This window comes from Mus caroli, unplaced genomic scaffold (assembly GCF_978045245.1).
Source record: "Mus caroli unplaced genomic scaffold, Mus_caroli_1 scaffold_6, whole genome shotgun sequence".
Taxonomy (NCBI): domain Eukaryota; kingdom Metazoa; phylum Chordata; class Mammalia; order Rodentia; family Muridae; genus Mus; species Mus caroli.
The window spans coordinates 52209211-52228924 of NW_028227261.1; the positions used below are offsets into that span (position 1 = coordinate 52209211).

The 19714-nt window shown below is 41.7% G+C and overlaps 1 protein-coding gene across 4 annotated transcripts in view; it reads right to left on the reverse strand.

Moving 5' to 3' along the window:
* Nucleotides 1-19714, reverse strand: part of Oma1 (OMA1 zinc metallopeptidase) — a 50753-nt gene that overhangs the window by 9137 nt on the left and 21902 nt on the right. For all 4 annotated transcript variants that reach the window (XM_021160442.3, XM_085839134.1, XM_085839133.1 and 1 more), the window contains one exon: nucleotides 3497-3646. In XM_021160442.3, coding sequence (XP_021016101.1) covers nucleotides 3497-3646 — 150 coding nt within the window. The remainder of the gene's footprint in view (nucleotides 1-3496; nucleotides 3647-19714) is intronic.

Consider the following 19714-nt stretch of genomic DNA (forward strand, 5'->3'; position numbering starts at 1 on the left):
TTTAGTTTCTTTTTTTAAACTCTGTGTGTGTGTGTGTGTGTGTGTGTGTGTGTGTTTGTGTGTGTGTGTGTACCTGTGTTCATATGTTTGTGAATGCAGACAGAGGCACTGCCTAGAGGTCAGAGGGCATTTTCAGTTGTTGGTTAGCACCATTTTTCAAAAAGAAAGTGAACAATTTCTTGTTCAAAAAGAAAGTGAACAATTTCTTGTTCAAAAAGAAAGTGAACAATTTCTTGTTTACTACTGTGTACACCAGGCTACCTGACCTGAGTTTCTGCAATTCTCCTGTCTCCACCTCCAATGTCGCTGTAGGAATGCTGGGATTAGAGACCATGCCCAGTTTTACATAGGTTCTGGAGCTCCAAACTCACAACCCACTGAACTATCTCCCAAGCCTAGCTATTCCAGTTTCAACTGCTTTCCCAACAGTCCTCCCATCTTTGCTCACACTGTATACCCAAGAATGAATTGTTTGAGCCTTAACCCCCAACATACCCAAATTTAGGGACAGAGTCTACAAGAAGGTAATTAAGGATAAACTGGGTCCTAAATATGGGGTCCTTATCCAACAGGACTAGTGACTTAACAAAGACAGACTCGAGAGAGCCTCCCCTATTCTATCTCCCTTCCTGTCCACCTCCTTCACTGGAGAATAAGTTTGATGAAGATGTGGATCTCTCTGAAGTTGCCACCACAAAACCTACAACATAGTAATTGATTCAGCATCTGTTGAATGTATACACATTTAAATATCTTTAATATTGATAAGCTATAGTAAGAAATATATTTTATAGTGGCATTCAGAGAGTCTGATAAAATACTTATAACCCTTAGCACATAAAATTAAAAATTAAAGACACCAATATTTATGTTCCTGTAATAGAGCCATGAAGTCTTTCTTTCTTGGTCTTTTCCCTATACATCTGATCCACAGCAGGCTCTGTCCTCCATACAATTAACTTTATCCTCCTATGTAGGATAAAGTCGCCCTTCCCCTGATTCTCTCCTCTGTTCCTAGGTGAACTTGTCAGTTTCATCAATTGACCTCTGGAGAGCAAACTCGGAAAGCCCTGTGTCTGCTAAAGCCAGTTTGAACTCTAGACCTCAGAAATGAACAGGGTGTCCGACTACCCACATGTTGGGGGAGAGAAGCCATTAGTAAAATTCAACCTTGGACTCATTTGAGAAATAAAAACATCCCAAGTAAATGCTCGTATTAAGAATGTAGACTTTTGTGGCATGTAGACGTACATCTTACATCCATGGCTGCTTTCTTCCACTACAGAAATCAGGCCTAGGAGAACAGCAGCACGCTCCAGTCTTTGCGATGGTGTTCTAATTAACAGCATACCCTTGTACTAACTATCATGCTCACGTCTACCACTGAATTAGTCCCAAAGTTGTAGTAGAGTTTTATTGCTCTCAAATTGAATTTAATCACTTGGGGGGGAAATATAAGAAATTTACCTGCAGTTTTCAAATTAAATTTCTGAACTGGGATGGTTTATTTTTAGAAAGAAAAAAAAAAACTGCCCTGTTTTCCTTCCTCACTGGATCCCAAATAACATTTGCTTCTCCAGCCAGGTTCCCATGCTCTCTAATCAGCTCGTGACAACTTCACAGACCTCCCTAAAGCACTTGGTTTTAACCTGTCTGGAGATCCTCAGTGACTTGGTGAAAAGACAGCTACGGAATTTAGGGTAGGCCTCAAATCACAGCTGGCTAGTAGAATGTGTTATCTAGTTTAAACAAGCCGCATCATTTAGAATTGCACAGAATTAAAATAAAAAGAACTTCTGTGCATCATGACTTTAGAGACAAGCCACGGCCTCTCTGGGGCATCTAATATCTGAGATCCTTGCTGGCCCTCAGTAGAATCTATTACTGGTGACGTATATGCACTGCCCTGTTTAGGTGAATAATGACTACAGATAGTATCAGGTATACGGTGCTACTATTTTTGCTAGCTATACTTTTCCTTCATGTTAAGCATCTAAGTAAGATCTGAGTCAGATAAAAGGTAATGAAGTAAAGTCTGTGCCTTTCAGACTCCACGTTAAAATCCACATCAATTTGATATTCTTTTAAAATGAGGCCTTTGAGGAGTGATCAGGTCATGAAAGTTGACCCATCATCAATGAGATTAATGCCTTACTAAAAGATGCTCTTATCATAAGTCCTAGCATAGTGGTCCATGCATGTAGTCCAACACTGGGGAAACTGAGGTGGGAAGATCTCAAGTTCAAGACCACCTTCAGCTCCACGGTGAGACCCTGACTTAAAACACAACATTAAATAAAGAATGGATAGATGGATGCACGGATACATGGACAAACTGACTCCAGACCTCACTTCCTAATTCACCATGTAAGGTTACACTGGAGACAGCCATCTATAAACTGGAAAGTGGGTCCTTACAAGATACCAAGTTTGATCTAACATTTCCCTGTTTCTAAATTTAGAAACAAATTCCCACAGTTTCTAAGCCACTCAGAGATGGAAATGAAGATCAGTTGGTAGAGCTCCTGACCAACATACACAAAGCCTGAGCTGTATCCCCAGCACTGTACAAAACCAGGTATAATAGTACAGGGCTACACTCTCAACTCTCAAGAGTTTGAGGTCAGCCTCAGTTACACAAAAGTTTGCAGACAGCTCAGGCTCATAAAGACTGTCTCAGACAAATCAACAACAACAGCAACAACAACAAACTAACAAGAGGTCGACATGGGGGAGCACATTTTTAATCCCAGAACTTGAGAGACAAAGGCAGAAGCAGAAGTATCTCTGTGGATTCTTGGCCAGGCTTGTCTACATAGTAAATTCCAAGCTAGCCAAGACTTTGCAGTATGACTTTGGCTAAAAAAAACAAACAAACAAAAAAACCCAAACAAACAAAAAACCAAAGAGTTAATACCCATTTATTCCAAAACCAAAAGTTAAGGGAAGATCAAATAAGACCAAATTATGATCAATATATTGAAAAAATGCCCAAAGTTGTCTTCTTTACCCTTTTTGCTTATTTTTTTGCTTTGAGGCAGGGTCTCATGGCTCATGAGGTCTCATGACCTCAAACTCACTATGGAGCTAGGAATGTCCTTGAACTCTTGGTTTTCCTGTCCCCACCTCCCAAGCACTGGTATTATGGGTGTGCATCACCACACCCAGTTTGCAAAGTATTAGAGGTACAATACAGGGTTTCCTGTATGCTAGGCAAGCCCTCACCAACTGAACCACATCTCCAGGCCTTCTCAAGTTTTAAGACATTACCAAGTTAGTTACAGCTCAAAGTCAGACACGAGAGTAGACCTTACACTGAGGAAATTCAGCTGTACATAGCAATTTATTCCCCAAGACTTGTGGGTAAATAGGACTTCCCTTTTCAATACAACTCTGTGAAACCAATAGTTGATAATTATGGTAACCAAAATAATTGCATACTGAAATTCACTTTTTCTATACCAAAGAAGTAACAGCATGAGTGGGGTTGGCTCACCTGTGGTATGAGTCTATCCAGGTACTCAGCTCGGTTCCCATGAGATGGATGTGTGGACAGCCACTCTGGCAACTTGGGGTGGCCATGAAGACTCTCTGAGAACTCCATCTGCTGCCAAAACACCGAACTAGCTCTCACATCGGCACATGCCTAAACACAGAGTTAATAAAACACACAACGAGTTTAGGTACTTCAACTTTAAAAAAAAAATGAACTCAGCCACGTATTCAAAGGGCTAAGGAGGGAGATCAAAGGGAGGAGGAGGTGGGGGAGAAAGGAGAGGAAGGGAGAGGGAGGAAGAGGGAGAGAAGAAGGAACGAAAGTTTACTTTTGTGTCACTACACATTTCAAAATTATTCTATCACCATTGTAACAAAAGAGAAATATATGTTTACTACTTAAAAGAATAAAACCTCAAGCTGGGAATTAAACTCAGCAGTGGAGTAACATGCCTAGAGCACTAGGCTCTGGCTTTGATCCCAGGACTGCAAAACAGAACGAGGAGAAAAGTGGAACTCAAACAATATTGCACTGCAGCAACGCAAGCCCACCGCCCTGACCTCCACCCTGTTTTCAATAAGCCAACTGACATTAAAAACGTGTATTAAGGAGGAAATATCCCATATAAATTAATGTTTCTATTAAAAATAATCTGTTATTAAACTTCACTATAGAAATTTTATACAGAATGATACAATTAGGAAACATTTAATAAAGGTGAAGAAAATACTTAATGTGTATCAAGCTGTCTAATTTTCTCAACTACATGCATGAGAAAAAATACATTTAGTCCATTCAAAACAAACTATTTTTAAACTCTATTTTTAACTCTTAAGTCACGTAAGTCAACAGAGCACTGTGGAAGGCTTCCTCAGAACTGTTCACAGTAGTCGTCCTGGATGTCTAACTCCGGGGCCTGAGGTGGGGAGGAAGTAAAGGTTTAATTCTGAGCTATATTAAAGTGTTTCTAAGAATTCTCTCTACATCCTCCATCAGAGGACTTAGAGGATTCTCTAGAACTCTGTTCAATTTTCGTCACATCTTAATTTACTCTTTTTATAAATACTAGGAAACAAGTGTTTACATTTTGTATTTTACTTTTAAATAAATTAAGGACAAAATTCTATTAGACTGGCCAAAGTGTGGCTACAAAAAGCCTTACATTGTGTGACTGTGATACCTAAAAAGCAAGAGGATGCCACATGCTGTGCTGCTAGTGTCCTGTCAATCTGACATGGCTAGAGCCACTGGGAGCCACCTCAAGTGAGAAAATGTCCCCTTAATGACTAATATGGGAGGGTCCAGCCCATAATGGGAAGGGCCACCCCATGGGCTGGTGGTTCTATAAGGAAGCAGACTGAGCAAGCCATGGGAAGCAAGTCAGTAAGCAGCACCCCTCCATGGCCCCGACATCAGCTCCAGGTTCCTGCCCTGTTTGAGTTCCCTTCCTGACTTCCCTCAGTGAAGGAAGTATAGAATGAAGTAAACCCTTTCTTTCCCTGGTTGCTTTTGGCAATGATGTTTTAACACAGCAATAGAAACCTAACAAAGATTTATGGTCAAGAGCCAGTCAACATCTATGCTGCCTCCCTGCTCATAAAACACTAAGAAGACATTTTTCAAGGTTAGGAAGTAAAGAGAAAAAAATGATCTGAAATTCAATTTCAATTCAATGTTCAAATCAGTGTAATTCTTTAAGCACTTTAAGTGCACCTCAGGCAGAGCTGGACGAGTATCTTAGAGCATGAAGTGCTAGCCATGAAGGCCTCACTTCCCAGTGGAGCAGCAGCACCTTTAACCCCAGCACTGCCCCAGTGAGACTGCAGACAGGAAAATCACCTGTGCTGGTCAGCTAGGCCGGAGCAGGCAGCACTGCAGCAGAAACAAGATAAAGACCTAACTCCTGAAAGTTCCCTTAGATGGCCACATTAACGTGGTGACACACGTGTGTCTGTGTGCGAGCGTGCCCCGACATGAATGCGTATACACACAAAAATCAATTTTAAAATGTTTAAAGACCCAAAGTGTTATCCTAATAAGTGGATATCAACATTCACTTTTATATCTGCTAAAAACCAAAAACATACTTTGGGGGGGGGGGGAGTACCTTGCAAATGTTAACAAAAAGACAAGTAAAATATTTACCTACTCAATCTAAGAAACACAGTTGAAGACAATATTTAAAACATTTGATATGTAGAAATAGAGAAAAAATTATCCCAGTAGATAGCAAAAGTATTTCAAGCTAAAAACAGTTTCATCACCCCCCTGTGTTTGTCACTAGCTGACCCTCAGAGTACATCAAAGAATACAGTAGAAGCCAGGAGGGTGCTTCTCGGAAGCACAGACATCGACAGAGAGGTGCAAGTCTAACCACAACTAAGAGAGGCACTGGGCTGGGATGTAGCTCAGCCAGAAGAGAGCTGCAGGCCTGCCTGGGGTCCGCAACAGCTCATAACCTAGACACAATGGCCATCCCTGCCACCCTACATCATGGGAAGCTGACACAGGACAGTCAGAAGCTCAAGGTCACCCTTAGGTACACACTGAGTTTGAGGCTAGCCTGAGCTACATGAGACCCAACGTTAAACAAAGAAAAAAGAAAGAGAAATGAACAAACAAAGAAAGAAACTTTGAAAAGAAACTTGATAGGCTACAATAATGGACCCCAAATAAATGAAGATCTACAAAATGATTCACAATTGAATTTCAGATACACTATTAAATAAGTTCAGTAAACTATAAAAAATAAAAAATAAAAGTGAAATCAAGCTAACAATTAAAAACAAAAAAAAAACAAGTCTAGCAAACAAAGATATAAAAAGAAAAGAAAATTGGAAATTAAAAATACAATGACTAAACTAGAAAACTCAATAACAATCTTCGATGGTTACTCTACTGGGACAAAGAGAGTAAGCTGCAAGACAGAACATTCAAAACTCTCCACAGGATCAAAAAGGATGAGAGAGGACCCCTGTGTGAGCCATGGGCCATCACCAAGAGGGCACACACACAAGCACATTATGGCAGTTGTAGGAAGACGAAGAAGGACTAGAAAGAGAATTGAAGGAAATGATGCTGGAAACTTCCAGATGTCATCACTCAAGAACAGGAAGTACAGCTGTCACCAGTCAAATTCAACTCAAAGAGATCATACAAATGTAAAAGGCTATTTCAACACTGCCTATCAGAAGATTTCTCAGCAGAAACCCAGGAGAGAGAGAGAGAGAGATGAAAATGCATTCAAATGATAAAGGAAATAATTGCCAACCAAAAGGCTTTTTTCCTGCAATGCTGTCTTTCATAAATGAGGAAGAAATGAAAACTTTCTGAGACAAACAAAAGGTATGGAACGACTGGGATATGGTGGCATGCAACTAAAATGCTGCATATGAGGTAGGAAGAGGGAGACCACACAGTAAGACACTGTCTCAGAGGCAAAAGGAGTTCACAACTATCAGCCTCGCCTTACAGGAATTGTAAAGGAAATTATTGAGACTGAAATACAAATTCCAATATAGCTATTAAGTAATAATGTGAAACAAAGTCAAAAATGAGTGTTATCCATAAGACAAAGCCACAGCAACAGCAGGATAAACACTGAGGAACCTGGCTAAGAAAAACAAACTGGGCATGGGACAAGCAGCCCAATTCAACTAACATGGGGCATCTACAATAGGGAAACTCACACAGGGCAGGACTGTGAGAGGGATGCAGCAGGAGGTGGAGAGCAGCCACTGTTCACTGGAAAGTAGGTTCTAGATATGTGCTCTATGACACTGTTCCCAGAAGTCATTCTCTACTACACATTTAAATGTATAAGTGAACACATCTTATGTTATTTTTACCACAAAAAAAGGGGGAAGGGAGCAGCAAGAAGGCCCAGTGGCTGATAGCAGTTGCCACCAAGCCTGATGAAGTAAATTTAATCCCCAGAGGTTGTGTGGTAGAAGAGAGCCATCCACATGTACACCGTGGAGCACACATGCACAAACAGGTACATAAGTAAAGGCACAAGCAGCTACATAAACAAACAAGCAAGCAAGCAAAACAATACCTAATGGGCTAGAGATGGTTTGGTGGTTACAAGCACCTGTTGCTTTACAAGGAGGTCTCAGGCTCGACTCCCACCACCAAAAAGGTGATTCACAACTGCCTGCAATTCTAGTTCCAGGGAATCCAATGCCCTCCTCTGGACACTGCGGGCATTGCACAGACATGATGCATAGAAAACATACAGGCAAAAGTTACATATATAAAATAAAAATAATAAAATCTTTTTTGAAAAAGACAGGATCTCTCTACATATCCTGGCTGACATGGAACTTGCTCATACACCAGACTGGGGTTAGACTTACAGAGCTCTGCCTGTCTCTGGCCCCAAGTGCTGAGCTTAAAAGTGTGTACCATCATACTTGGCATAAAATCTTTTTTTTTTTAATTACTATCTAATAGAAAAAAATCCATTTACCAAGTTTGTGGGAGTACATGAAGAAAAGATAAGGCTCTTTCTACACTACCTTTCCTTATTCAAGTAGAGCCAGTGATGATCACAAGTCTCAGGTCACATAAGGGCAAATGTTGGTGGGAAATGTGTTCTACAATACTGCAGAGTTAGAGGAATGTCGAGACCACAGGGTCTACAACCAGTAAGACATGTGCTTGAAATCCTGTCTACTTATTTAATTAATAATGAACTATAAGTAGACTACAAGCATTAGCTATGTATTCAGTCTTCATAACAACTCTAGGTGATGAGTGATGCTATTTTACATCAGTTTACAGAGCAGATGAGGAGAGTGAGGGACTGAGTCACAATCTGAACTCCAACAGTCAGGTGCCAGTTAGTGCCCTGGACCTACAATTCAGTCTCTGAGACCACCAGATTCACCCTCTGAAACTTAATGTGCAGATAGATCATCAGAATGAAAAGCAGCCAGTCTAGAACCCAGAACACGTGTTTCTGTCCTTCTTTCCCAGAGTAGCCAGGAGCCTATGATAATTATAAGATGCTATGTCTGGTCATAAGAGATAGTGTTATAAATTCATAAATAACAAAGTATCTAGTTAAATCCAGAGTATAATAACAATATGCATGAATATGTAGTAAAAGACACTAATTGATAATGAATCTCTTTTATTTGATTATAAACTCAACAGGATATGATATACATAAGGCATACAGTACTATAAGAACCATCCTTAAAATCTGTACATTTCCCAACACCGACACACCAGAGAAAGACCAAGCTGACTCTACATCTATCTCACCTATGACCAAAATGCTCACTACCAAGTACAAACTGAAAGGGGCTCTGAACTCTTAGCCATCACCCCTTCAAAAGGAAAAGCCTGAGATTAGCAGTTGAGTCTTTTTTGAAGGTCAGTAGCATTGTGCATCTGAACCAGATGTTCTAGCATCCTCTCTGTATCCCACACAGACGTGTCAGAGGCAAGTCAATAACCTGACAGTATTACAAAGGACTGTTACAGAATGGCCAACAGCTGGGAAAATATGCTAAGAATGGTATGATATTTAAAGAGAACAGAACATGTATAAGAACAGGCATCCTTTAGAGGGGGTGCTATGGAAGACAAAAATTGCTTCCAGCAGCTTGGAAGAAAGAAGGTCTGCATCCCACAGGAATGCACCTCCTCTCGGAGCAGAGAGAAACCCACCATCAGTGAGAGATGACCATGTCATTTAACTTCTCTTTTGTCGAGTTTCATTTGTAAAACCAAGAACGTAACCGTGCCTGTACCTCAAGGCTGAAATGAAAAGTACAAGAATTACTACATGTAACCCACTTAGGACAGGACCCACACATGAATATTACTGAGACCAACTGTAAACAGCATGGCCAGCGTCACCTGAGAAGTCCTTCTCCGAGCATGGGCTCAGGTGTCCCCATCCTGAAGGCATGCCTGCACTGTCCTCAGCATCTCCCGGAAGCAAGCTCCCTTCATCTGCACACACAGGCTCAGCCTGTCCCAGTGTATCTCCTGTCTACAGTCACTCTTCTTCTGTAAGTCACTTGTCCTTTACAAGTTTTTCCAGTCAATAATTTAAAACTGCTCTTCTCTGATCAAACGTGATATAAATACTTGTAGCTGAGTCATTCTCAGGATTTGTCAATAGAAAATGTTACTTATCAGTAACACCTAGTGTGTGCCAACACAGAGGAGAAATGGATTGGTATTTCATGGTTCAGTAACTGCAAGTCCTTGCCTAGGTCTTCTGTATCTTCCGACTGCCACTGTGCCGGTTCACCAGTCAGTCCCGATGGTAAAGTCCTAGATGAATTTTACACACGCTTCTTTTCTGTCTCTTGTAGTCTTATTGAGTCATAAGACTCAGTACTCAATGCAAATCCAACAACGAATAGTCAAGTTAATCCTCATTCTCTGGGGAGAATAGATTCAAAACAAGATTTGGGCACAACGTGTGTGTTGTGGAAGTTACTATATAACATGTCTATGGAACAAGACTTTTCTTTGTTTGCTGTGATTCACTCTTAAATGACTAATCTAAGAACCTAGGCACTCATCCAAGTACAGCACAAAGACGTTCACTGTGATGAAGACTCAGTACTAACCTGGAAGACAAGGGTCAGGAGTCTTGCTACTAACCAAATATGCTATTAGGTAAATCACATCGCCACTTTGGACTCTAGTTTCCCTGCCTGTAAAAGGAGAAGTTGAGTTAAATTAGCTCCAGTTTTCCTCCCTGGGCCCAACGCTTATGGTTCTATAACCTACTGGGTTTTCTTTGTTTTTTTGTTTTTCTTTTTTGCTTTTGTTTTTTTTTTTTTGTTTTTTGTTTTTTTTGGTCACCTTCCTCATCTGTGAATGTGAGTAGAGGAACTCAATTGGATTTTTTTTTCCTTTTTTTTTAAATATTTTTATTAGGTATTTTCCTCATTTACATTTCCAATACTATCCCCAAAGTCCCCCATACCCTCCCCCCAACTCCCCTACCCACCTATTCCCACTTTTTGGCCCTGGCGTTCCCCTGTACTGGGGCATATAAAGTTTGCAAGTCCAATGGGCCTCTCTTTCCAGAGATGGCCGACTAGGCCATCTTTTGATGCATATGCAGCTAGAGCCAAGAGCTCCAGGGTACTGGTTAGTTCATAATGTTGTTCCACCTATAGGGTTGCAGATCCCTTTAGCTCCTTGGGTACTTTCTCTAGCTCCTCCATTGGGGGCCCTGTGATCCATCCAATAGCTGACTGTGAGCATACAGGAGTCTTAAACGTTTGGGTTCTTATTTCTGTGATAAAGGGGATTGTGCTGTTACCCACTTTCCTCACTAGATGGTGCTATGAGCACAGTTATCTCAGGTCACTAGCAGAAAACAGCAATGCTTCCAGAAGGATCTTTAGCAATTCTGGGGCTGGACAATCTCTCCCAGGGAGGGCTCTCAAACCACTCTTGTGTATTTATCATCCTTACCTCCCACCCACTAAACAAATAACACATCCACACCTCCCCAGTCTCCGTAATAATCAAAAGCAATCACACATAATGCCCTCCAAGGAGCCTGCCCCCAATTTAGAAGCATTAAAAGAAAATTAGCTTTCTCTTTTTAGATTTCAATACGGATACTCAGAAATGAATATAGATGGTTTGGTTGCTTGTGAAATTAAAAAATACAGTCATTTCTACAAATGACTGCCAAGTGTCAAAATTTCCTCACAATGACAAATGAATATACATATCAAAAAAAATCAAACAGTCAAATATCCTTTGCCCAGCTGATTTGAACTGTTTATTCTATGCTCAGTCCACAGTAGACTTACAAGTTAATCACTAATTCTAAATTAAGCATTCTGATCATTTTCATAATGATAACTCACAGCTCTCCCAAATAAAAACGTAAGCATATAAAACTGACATCTTCACAGCAACAGCAGAGCCGAGGCACAAAGAATCTTAAGGAGACAGAGCCTGTTTGAAGAAATGCTTACATGTTACTTATGGAATTTTCTATATTCTGTTTGCTCCTTGGCCTCAGATCTGTGAGCAACAGATCTACCTCACAGAAAGGTCCCCTTAACCACACTCACAAGTTCCATGCAGAATTGTAATGGCAACTTAGAGCAGCCAGGCCGACTATGTAAGGTGTGGGTGTCTGTCCCTGGGTCAGCACATTTGCTCTCTCACAGGTGGGTAACAAAGGAAGCTAAGCTACAAATCATAACTATAGACAAATCTAAGCATAGTCTGGCACTCTGATGGGAACTGCAGGCCAGGGTTGGGGAGTTAGCTCAACGCTAGAGAGTTTCTTGTCTCACAGCATGAGACACCTGAATCCACACATACACACAAGCATCTGATCAGTAAACGTCCAAAAGGTGCGGGGTACGGGGTACCCATCACAAACAGGAATCAAGCCCAAGACACCAAAGGGAACACTGCAAGCAGGAGCAGCATCATTCTCTTTTCAGACAGGACACAGAGGTGACCTGCCTGCCTGTGGTCTGTGGTCGCATGTAAGAAATCAGAGTTCCAAGATCTCTGTGACACCCTGCGTCTCCATCTGTGAGCTCAGTCAGGCTTAGTCCTTAAGACCACTAACAAAGTCTCTGCCTACCTTTTCCGTCCCAGAGATATCAATTCCAGAACAGGCCCTGTTTTCCTCACCTTTAAACAAACTATTTTCTGTACCAAATCTTCCCTGAGACCACCCCCAGCACCACACAGGCTAATTCCTACTTATCTCAAAGAGCTGTGTTTTAAATGAGTCTTTCTCGGTCCCTTTCCTGGGCTGTCATTCAAACATGGATACAAGATCTATCATTCTGCTGCATTCTTTCATGGGATGAACCTGCCTGTGTGTCTTTACCACAGTGCCCCAAACTTTGTTAAAATTCTTAGCCAGTTATATCTGTGTCCTACTGACATTGTGACTTCCAGTTACCTGGTAGACAGCAAGGCATACAACAAATACATATTCAGTTAATAAATGAAAACCATGTGATAAAGGAGGGCAACCATGTGGGACTGGGTAAGGCTGCTGTAACGGCAAACGAAAACAAAAGCCATCAGAATTAGAAGCCTGTCAGCCCAGATGCCCTGTAGAAGTCCAGAGGCCAATGCTGGCTTGACAGTCCTGCTTCATCATGTGTAGCTGGGTGGGGTGTGAAGTGAGAGGGAGTCAGAATGCAGTCAATGAAAGCTATAATAAAGTCGTAGCAGAAGTTCATTCTGGTAAAAGATGCTAACAGTGGACGTGGAAACACGCTGAGACATATTTTATACATGGAATTGCCAGGACTTGGTGAAAGATCAGATGCAAATCTTATATGAGCAAGAATGACAACCGATTGTGGGCATTTAAAACAGCAACTGAATACAAGATGGAACGTTTATCAGGAAAAAAAAAAGTATCAGAAATAGGTAGGTAGAACTCCAAGATTCAGTACTGAATACCTCCACCTGAGAGCCTTGTTGACTAGGGAAAGCAGACATTGGGACATGCCTGAGCAGAAGCCTAGGGCTCTAGGAACTCAAATTGCATTGACTGAACAAGAAATGTCCAAAGCACCATCACCCAGGTAGGGAAAACTGCTGATGCAGAAAAGCAAAAATAACTACTGTGCTCACAATCAAACAGCTAACCAGCAGAGCAGAGTCCCATATGTGGGTGGTCTAGCTCAGCTGCCATGCTGATGTCAGGACTCTCCACACCACCGGTGGCTAACAATAAACACAGGGGTAACAGCATAAAGTTCAGGGGCTGGAGAGACGGCTCAGCAGCTAAGAGCACTGACTGCTCTTCCAGAGGTCCTAAGTTCAATTCCCAGCAACCACATGGTGGCTCATAACCATCTGTAATGGGATCTGATGCCCTCTTCTGGTACACCTAAAGACAGAGACAGTATACTCACATACATATGATAAATAAATCTTTAAAAGAAAAAGTATAAAGTTCAGACTGTAGTCTAAGTGTGTTTAAACCCTGGTCTCCAGCTAGTGGTGCTGACTGGGAAGGTTAGGAAGTCTTTAGGGAGCAGAGTATCACTAAAAGAAGGAGGTCATTAGGTGTGCATGTTGAGGTTTTATAGCCTGGCCTCACTTCCTGTCCACTGTCTGCTTCCTGCCTGGGGACACAGTATGATCAACTGCCTCAGGTTCCTACCTCTGTGCTGGATTGTATCCACCATGACTGTATGCCCTTGAACCATGAGCCAAAAGCCCCGCAACTACTTCTCTCTTAGGTGGCTTCCTGCCAAGTACCTAATCACAGCAACAAAGAAAGAGACCACTGTAGGTCATAGCAGAATATATGTTTCCATAATGAGCCGGTAAAAATAAACAAATCTCTGTCCCATTGCTGTTTCAATCACAACTTTTACCATTGTATTTTTAACAAAGAAGCTAACACAACCTGCGTGGGCCTCACTTGCAAAGAGGAGCCAATGATGACAGCAGTAAGCACTTCACAGAGTCAGAGCAGGCAGCACACCTGAAGCACCAAGCGAAGTCCTGGCAGACAAGCAGTAACTGGAACTAGAGGTGCCATTATCTCAAAGGATGCTTTCACAGAATAAAAGCAGTATAAATACTATATTTGGAGCTTTCATACTGCTTCTCTTTTTGACAGGAAATAAATACTTGTACTTTAGAGATGGCATTTTTCATCCTGAGTGTTTCATAACAAAGACAGATTTAACATCTGTAGCAACATTTCTTTGTGCTTGACATAAACAGACCATATTATCACAACTGGAAGTCTCAACATGGCACAACACATTTAGTATGCTTTGGAAACTACAACCATGAAAGAGAAAGGAAGGAAAGAAATGAGGGAGGGAGGGAAAAACTCATGGAGTTTAAGGACCTATGAATACAATGTCTTCTCCAAAATTATTTATAATATTAGTAATTCCTAGAAATGATCTAAATGTTAATGATTAAGCATGGGGACAAGAGGGGCAGTAAAGACAGAGCAAAGGTGTTTGTTGGGGAGGAAGAATGACTAGCACTGAATCTAGAGACCTGGAACCTGGCTCAATGGGGGTAACTTTGCCCTTTGTTATAGCTGATTAGGAACCTGGCAATGGTGAACATTCCCAGCTGTGCATGCTCCATCCACGCTCCCCAAAGCACATCCTGTAGAAGCTTATGGAGGAAGCACTAGTGAGGTAACTAAGAAAAGGAGTTAGCTGCTGTCTACTCAGCATAGTGTTTGTCTGTAACCCATAAAGGTGAAGACTGAGGGGAAGAATCCAGACCGGGGAGACAGAGCCAAGGACAGCGCAGGCTCCCCACACCATCTGCACATTCTTAAAGAGAAATTTTAAAGAATGCAACCCCCAAACCAATGGAGAAGGTGCTAGGAGAGCAGAAGATAAAGCTTGGGCTGCTGTTCCTGAGAGAAGGTCTAGAGAACCGCAGTACACAGCATCAGGGACAGGGCTGGGGAGGGCCTGTCCTCGACAGCAGCAGCAGCACTCTGCAGGATAAAGGCACACAGGACAAAGTGAGTTTTGTGAGTTCAATGCACAATGGATACAGATGAGAATAAGATTAGTGAACTACAACAGAAAGCATTCATGTGACAAGCATAGAAACTAGAAAAACAAAAGGTAAGGGAGAAGGGCTGTGACACTCTAAGTAATCACGTACATTTCCAATCCCAGAAGAGAAAAACAATGGGGCAAATGCTTTATGTTAAAATGTAATCAATGAGAATATCAAAATGAAAATTACCCAGCCACAATCAGAACAGTAAATACAAAGAAAACAGTAAGTAGAGAGTTTACATCAAACAACAGAAAAGACAAAAATGCAAGCTTAGCAATCGTGACTAAAGGCCGGCAGGGTGGCATCTCAAAGAGGACAGTTAAATTATAAAGTACCCAAAGGCCATCATCGACCCACGGAGAGAAACACCTGTGTCCCACAGAAATACTCTTCAAAAGCGTGTCAGCTTTCAGAAATGGAAAAGGAAGTGTGGTCACACGGATCTTACAACAGAGAACAACGTTAAAATCTTGATTAGGAGTAGCTATTACTTAACAATTATAGGAAACTATTATAAATTAGCCAGAAGCCAGAAGAGAATGTAACACTGAAAACTGTAGAAGAACGAAGATTAACCATTCCTAAGGTATCTCTCCCTGCTTCTGGAGCAATGGCCATGCTGGGTTCACAGATGGAAGACAGAAAGCTAATGGAGAAATGCTTACAGTCAAGAGAGCAGGACTGACAGGCTGCCTCACAGCCCACACTGGCATCTAGCAGGAAGAGGAGAAACAGGAAGCTGGTAAGGCTGTGGGGCTGAAGAAGATCAGCAAATGATAAATCTAGTTTTTAAACAGACTCCTTTATGGGGATGATATTTCTGAAAAACTGTTTAGAGTCCACTGATCTTTAAGCTCTTGCTACGCTTCGGATTAGAGCTAATTTGAAAACTTGGCTTTGATTTTTTTTTCCACATTCCCTAATTCCCCTTTATGACCCTTTGTGCCCCTGGTGCAGAACAATGTATGGATGCATAAGATCAGTGGCTAGACCTAAGACTATTTAATACCAGGAAACAGTGAGGTGTTAGAAGCAATACCCTACTAAAGAAAACTGTTGAGACAGCATGTGCACATAGATTGCTAAAATCTGACTGTGGCTTGAGTCAACAGAACCAGAAAAACAATCTATCCCCTGCAACAGTCATGTAAAATACCAAGACAAAGGTTCCTCCTTCCAGTTGGTCCAGCTCGGCCATCTGGCCAAGGGATTGCCCCTAAGAAGGTAGCTCACTTTGTTAACGAGATAAGCAGAATAATTGGTCCTTTAAGGAGAAATTGAACTTCTCCTTCCCAGGTCTCTTGTCCTCATCCAGTGCCTTCACAAATCTGCCTGCTTTTCCAATTTATTCAGAAGAGCATAATTTCTTTCTTCTATCTCTTTTCTAGGTATGCTTTCTAGCACTTTGGGCTTCTCCCATATTTGGGCTTCCTTACTCTTTCTCAGAAGACATAGGTTATTTCTTTGCTGTGGGTGAAATGAGCCAATTTAAGTCAGATTAGATTATATTAAAGGCAGGTTTATTGGGAAGCTGTTCTTGGGTGAGCTAGTTCACTAGACCAAGGCCAGAGAAGTCACCATGGGAAAAGGGGGTGGAGAGGGGAAGGGAGGGAGAGAGAAAGAGAGAACAAAAGAAAGGGGTGTGCATGCAGAGAGCAAAGAGGAGACAAGACAGAGAGGGAGAGACTAAAATGCCTAGCTTATATAGGGAAGAGCTCCTGAGGGAGAACAGCCCAGCCCCTAGGCTGCAAAGTTCAGGGTTGGGGGGCAGGGCATGCCAGGCAGGGACTGAGGGATGCTGGGAGAATCTGGAGGCCAGGTCTGCTTTGGTGTAAAATATACACCTCAGTCCCTTGTCTCAGGTCTGAAACCTAACAGGATGCACCCGTCCCCACCTCTGGCTGCTTGTCCACCATGTGTCTGACCTCTGTGGCTGCTTGTCCACCATGTGTCTGACCTCTGTGCCCAAGAGGCAGCACAGCTTTCTTTTCTTTCTCCACCCATCCCCCACCCCCACCCGAATCTGCTGTTTGCCTGCCCTAGGTTTTTGTTTTTGTTTTGTTGTTTTAAACTCTAATAAACTGTCCTTGAGCTTCTGACACCAGTGTCCTCTTTATCTTCTGGTGGCCATTAAGTGACCCCAAAATTTCATTAACACAAACAGAAAAGTGGCAAAAGTTCCTGTGACCATGGTCAGTAATATTTAAGAAACTCTAAGAGGCCTTTCTAGTTCCCAGCAAAGGTAAAAGTCAGGCCGCAAACAAGACAACCGATGGGTGAGTGGTAACATGGCTAGAGCACTGAGGGCCTTCATATCAAAAACACAAAACAAAACAAAACAAAACAAAACCCACATTACTAGAGACCAAAGCAAAACAAAACAAGAAGGAGGGAGGGAGGGAGGGAGGGAGGGAGGGAGGGAGGGAGGGAGGGAGGGAAGGAAGGAAGGAAGGAAGGAAGGAAGGAAGGAAGGAAGGAAGGAAGGAAGGAAGGAAGGAAGGAAGGAAGGAAGGAAGGACAAAAGAAAAAGAAGCCAGGTGTGGTGGCACACGCTTATAATCCCAGTGCTTGGGAAGCAAGTGCATTCCTTGCAAATTCTAGGCCAGCCAGGGCTAGAGTCGTAGTGCCCTGAAACAGGTAGATAGATAGACGGATAGATAGACAGATAGATGGATAGATAAATGTACTTCAAAATGATTAAATGATTCAAAAGGAGGAAAAAACCCCAAATATGTGTCTAAAACAGTCTTCAAATTACATGAGGCAAAAGCTAACATACAAGTCTACATTTATAGTTAAAATAGTTTAAACTCTTCTCCCTAAAGATCTGCATATTAACCTGAATGATACAGTAAACCAAGTTAACCTAGTATTTATTTATAAAAACCCACTGAGTTACTGTAAAACACACAGTCACCAAGAGAGGCCAAAGGCTTCTTCCTCCAAAGCAAGTTTCTATGGTTAGATTTCTACTAGGATAGCACCAAGACAAAGCAACGTAGGAAGCAAGGGTGTCCAGCTTACACTCTCAGGCCACAGTTCATCATCAAAGAACTTAGGCAGGAACTCAAGGCAGTAGCGGATGCAGAAACCATGGAGAAGCTCTTCTTACTAGCTTGTTCTTCGTGGCTTACTCAATCAGGACCACCATCCCACAGGCCCTCCCACATCACTAAGAGAATGTACTACATACATACAGACTTTCCTATAGGCAATTTCATGCAGGCATTTTCTCAACTGAGTTCTTTTTCCCAGATAACTCCAGCGTGTGTCAAGTTGACATAAAAGCAGCCAGCACAAAGATTAAGATTTAACAAGCATGCTCTTTGACTGGCAAGAAAGTAAATTAGAAATAAAAAATGATTAAAAAAATTTATACAAACTCCAAATATCTAGACACCAATTGAATTAAAACAAGCTGTACATAAGAGAAGAAAACTACAAAGGACACTGGGAAACATTTTTACTAAAATGACAATGTTGAAAATATGTATCAAAATGTTTCAAGTTCAGGTAAAATAATGAGAAGTGAAAATTTTAGCTTTAACTGCTTGTGTTAAGAACAAGAAAGTCTAAAATTAATTACCTGAGCTCCATCTTAGAAAATTATAACAGTAATTAAATCCAAAGTCAAAAAATTAAACTTCACAAAAACATAAAACTTTTGTTCTTCAAACTGAACCCATTAAAAACCTAAAAGTTCCCACAGAATGAGAGGAGATGCTTGCAGTACACACACATGCACGCACGTTTTATACATACATATTTTCAGAAATAAAAGGTTAGCTTAACTTAAAATAATGTAATTTTCCACATTCATAGATTAAAAGAATAACATAACCATCTCAATAAATTCAACAAATGCATGTTACAACATACACTATTCTTCTATAATTAGAAAACATTTCCCAAACCATGAGGAACTAAAGGCAGGCTATTCAGTCTGATGGACAGCCCTGTGGTGGTCTGAGTAAGGAATAGTTCACAGGCTCAGGCATTTGGACACTGTGTAAGGAGGTTTGGGTGCTGCAGCCTTGCTGTAGAAAGTGTGTCACTGGGGGCTCTCAGATGAAAATCCTGGAGCCATTCCAGGTGGCTCTCTCCACTTCACGTTCTAGCTGAGCTCTCAGGCCCTGGCCCTGCCCTGGTCCCTGGCCCTGTCGCCCCTGCCCCTGCCCCACCTGCTGCTTACTACCATGCTCTGGGCTCTTTTCTCTCTGGAACCATAAGCCCAAATACGCCCTTCCCTCTGCCTTGGTCATCATGTTTTATCACAGCAACACAAGAGTAGCTAATACGGTCTCTAAGAGAGCTTACAAGAACCATGAGAGCTGAGGAAAAAAGCAGATATTTTCCTCTTATAAGATAGGGAAGACAAGCTGGGCGGTGGTGGCGCACGCCTTTAATCCCAGCACTCGGAAGGCAGAGGCAGGCAGGTTTCTGAGTTTGAGGCCAACCTGGTCTACAAAGTGAGTTTCAGGACAGCCAGGGCTAAACAGAGAAACCCTGTCTCGGAAAAAAAAAAAAAAAAAAAAAGATAGAGAAGACAAAGTTGCCTGCCATCAGCTTGTGCTAACTTATCTGAACATTACACTAATAGTAAGATAGAGAAACACTGATTGGGAAGGAAGGGAGGAAAACAGACAGGTAATCAGTTACATGAGTCAATTATATTTCTATAAAGAA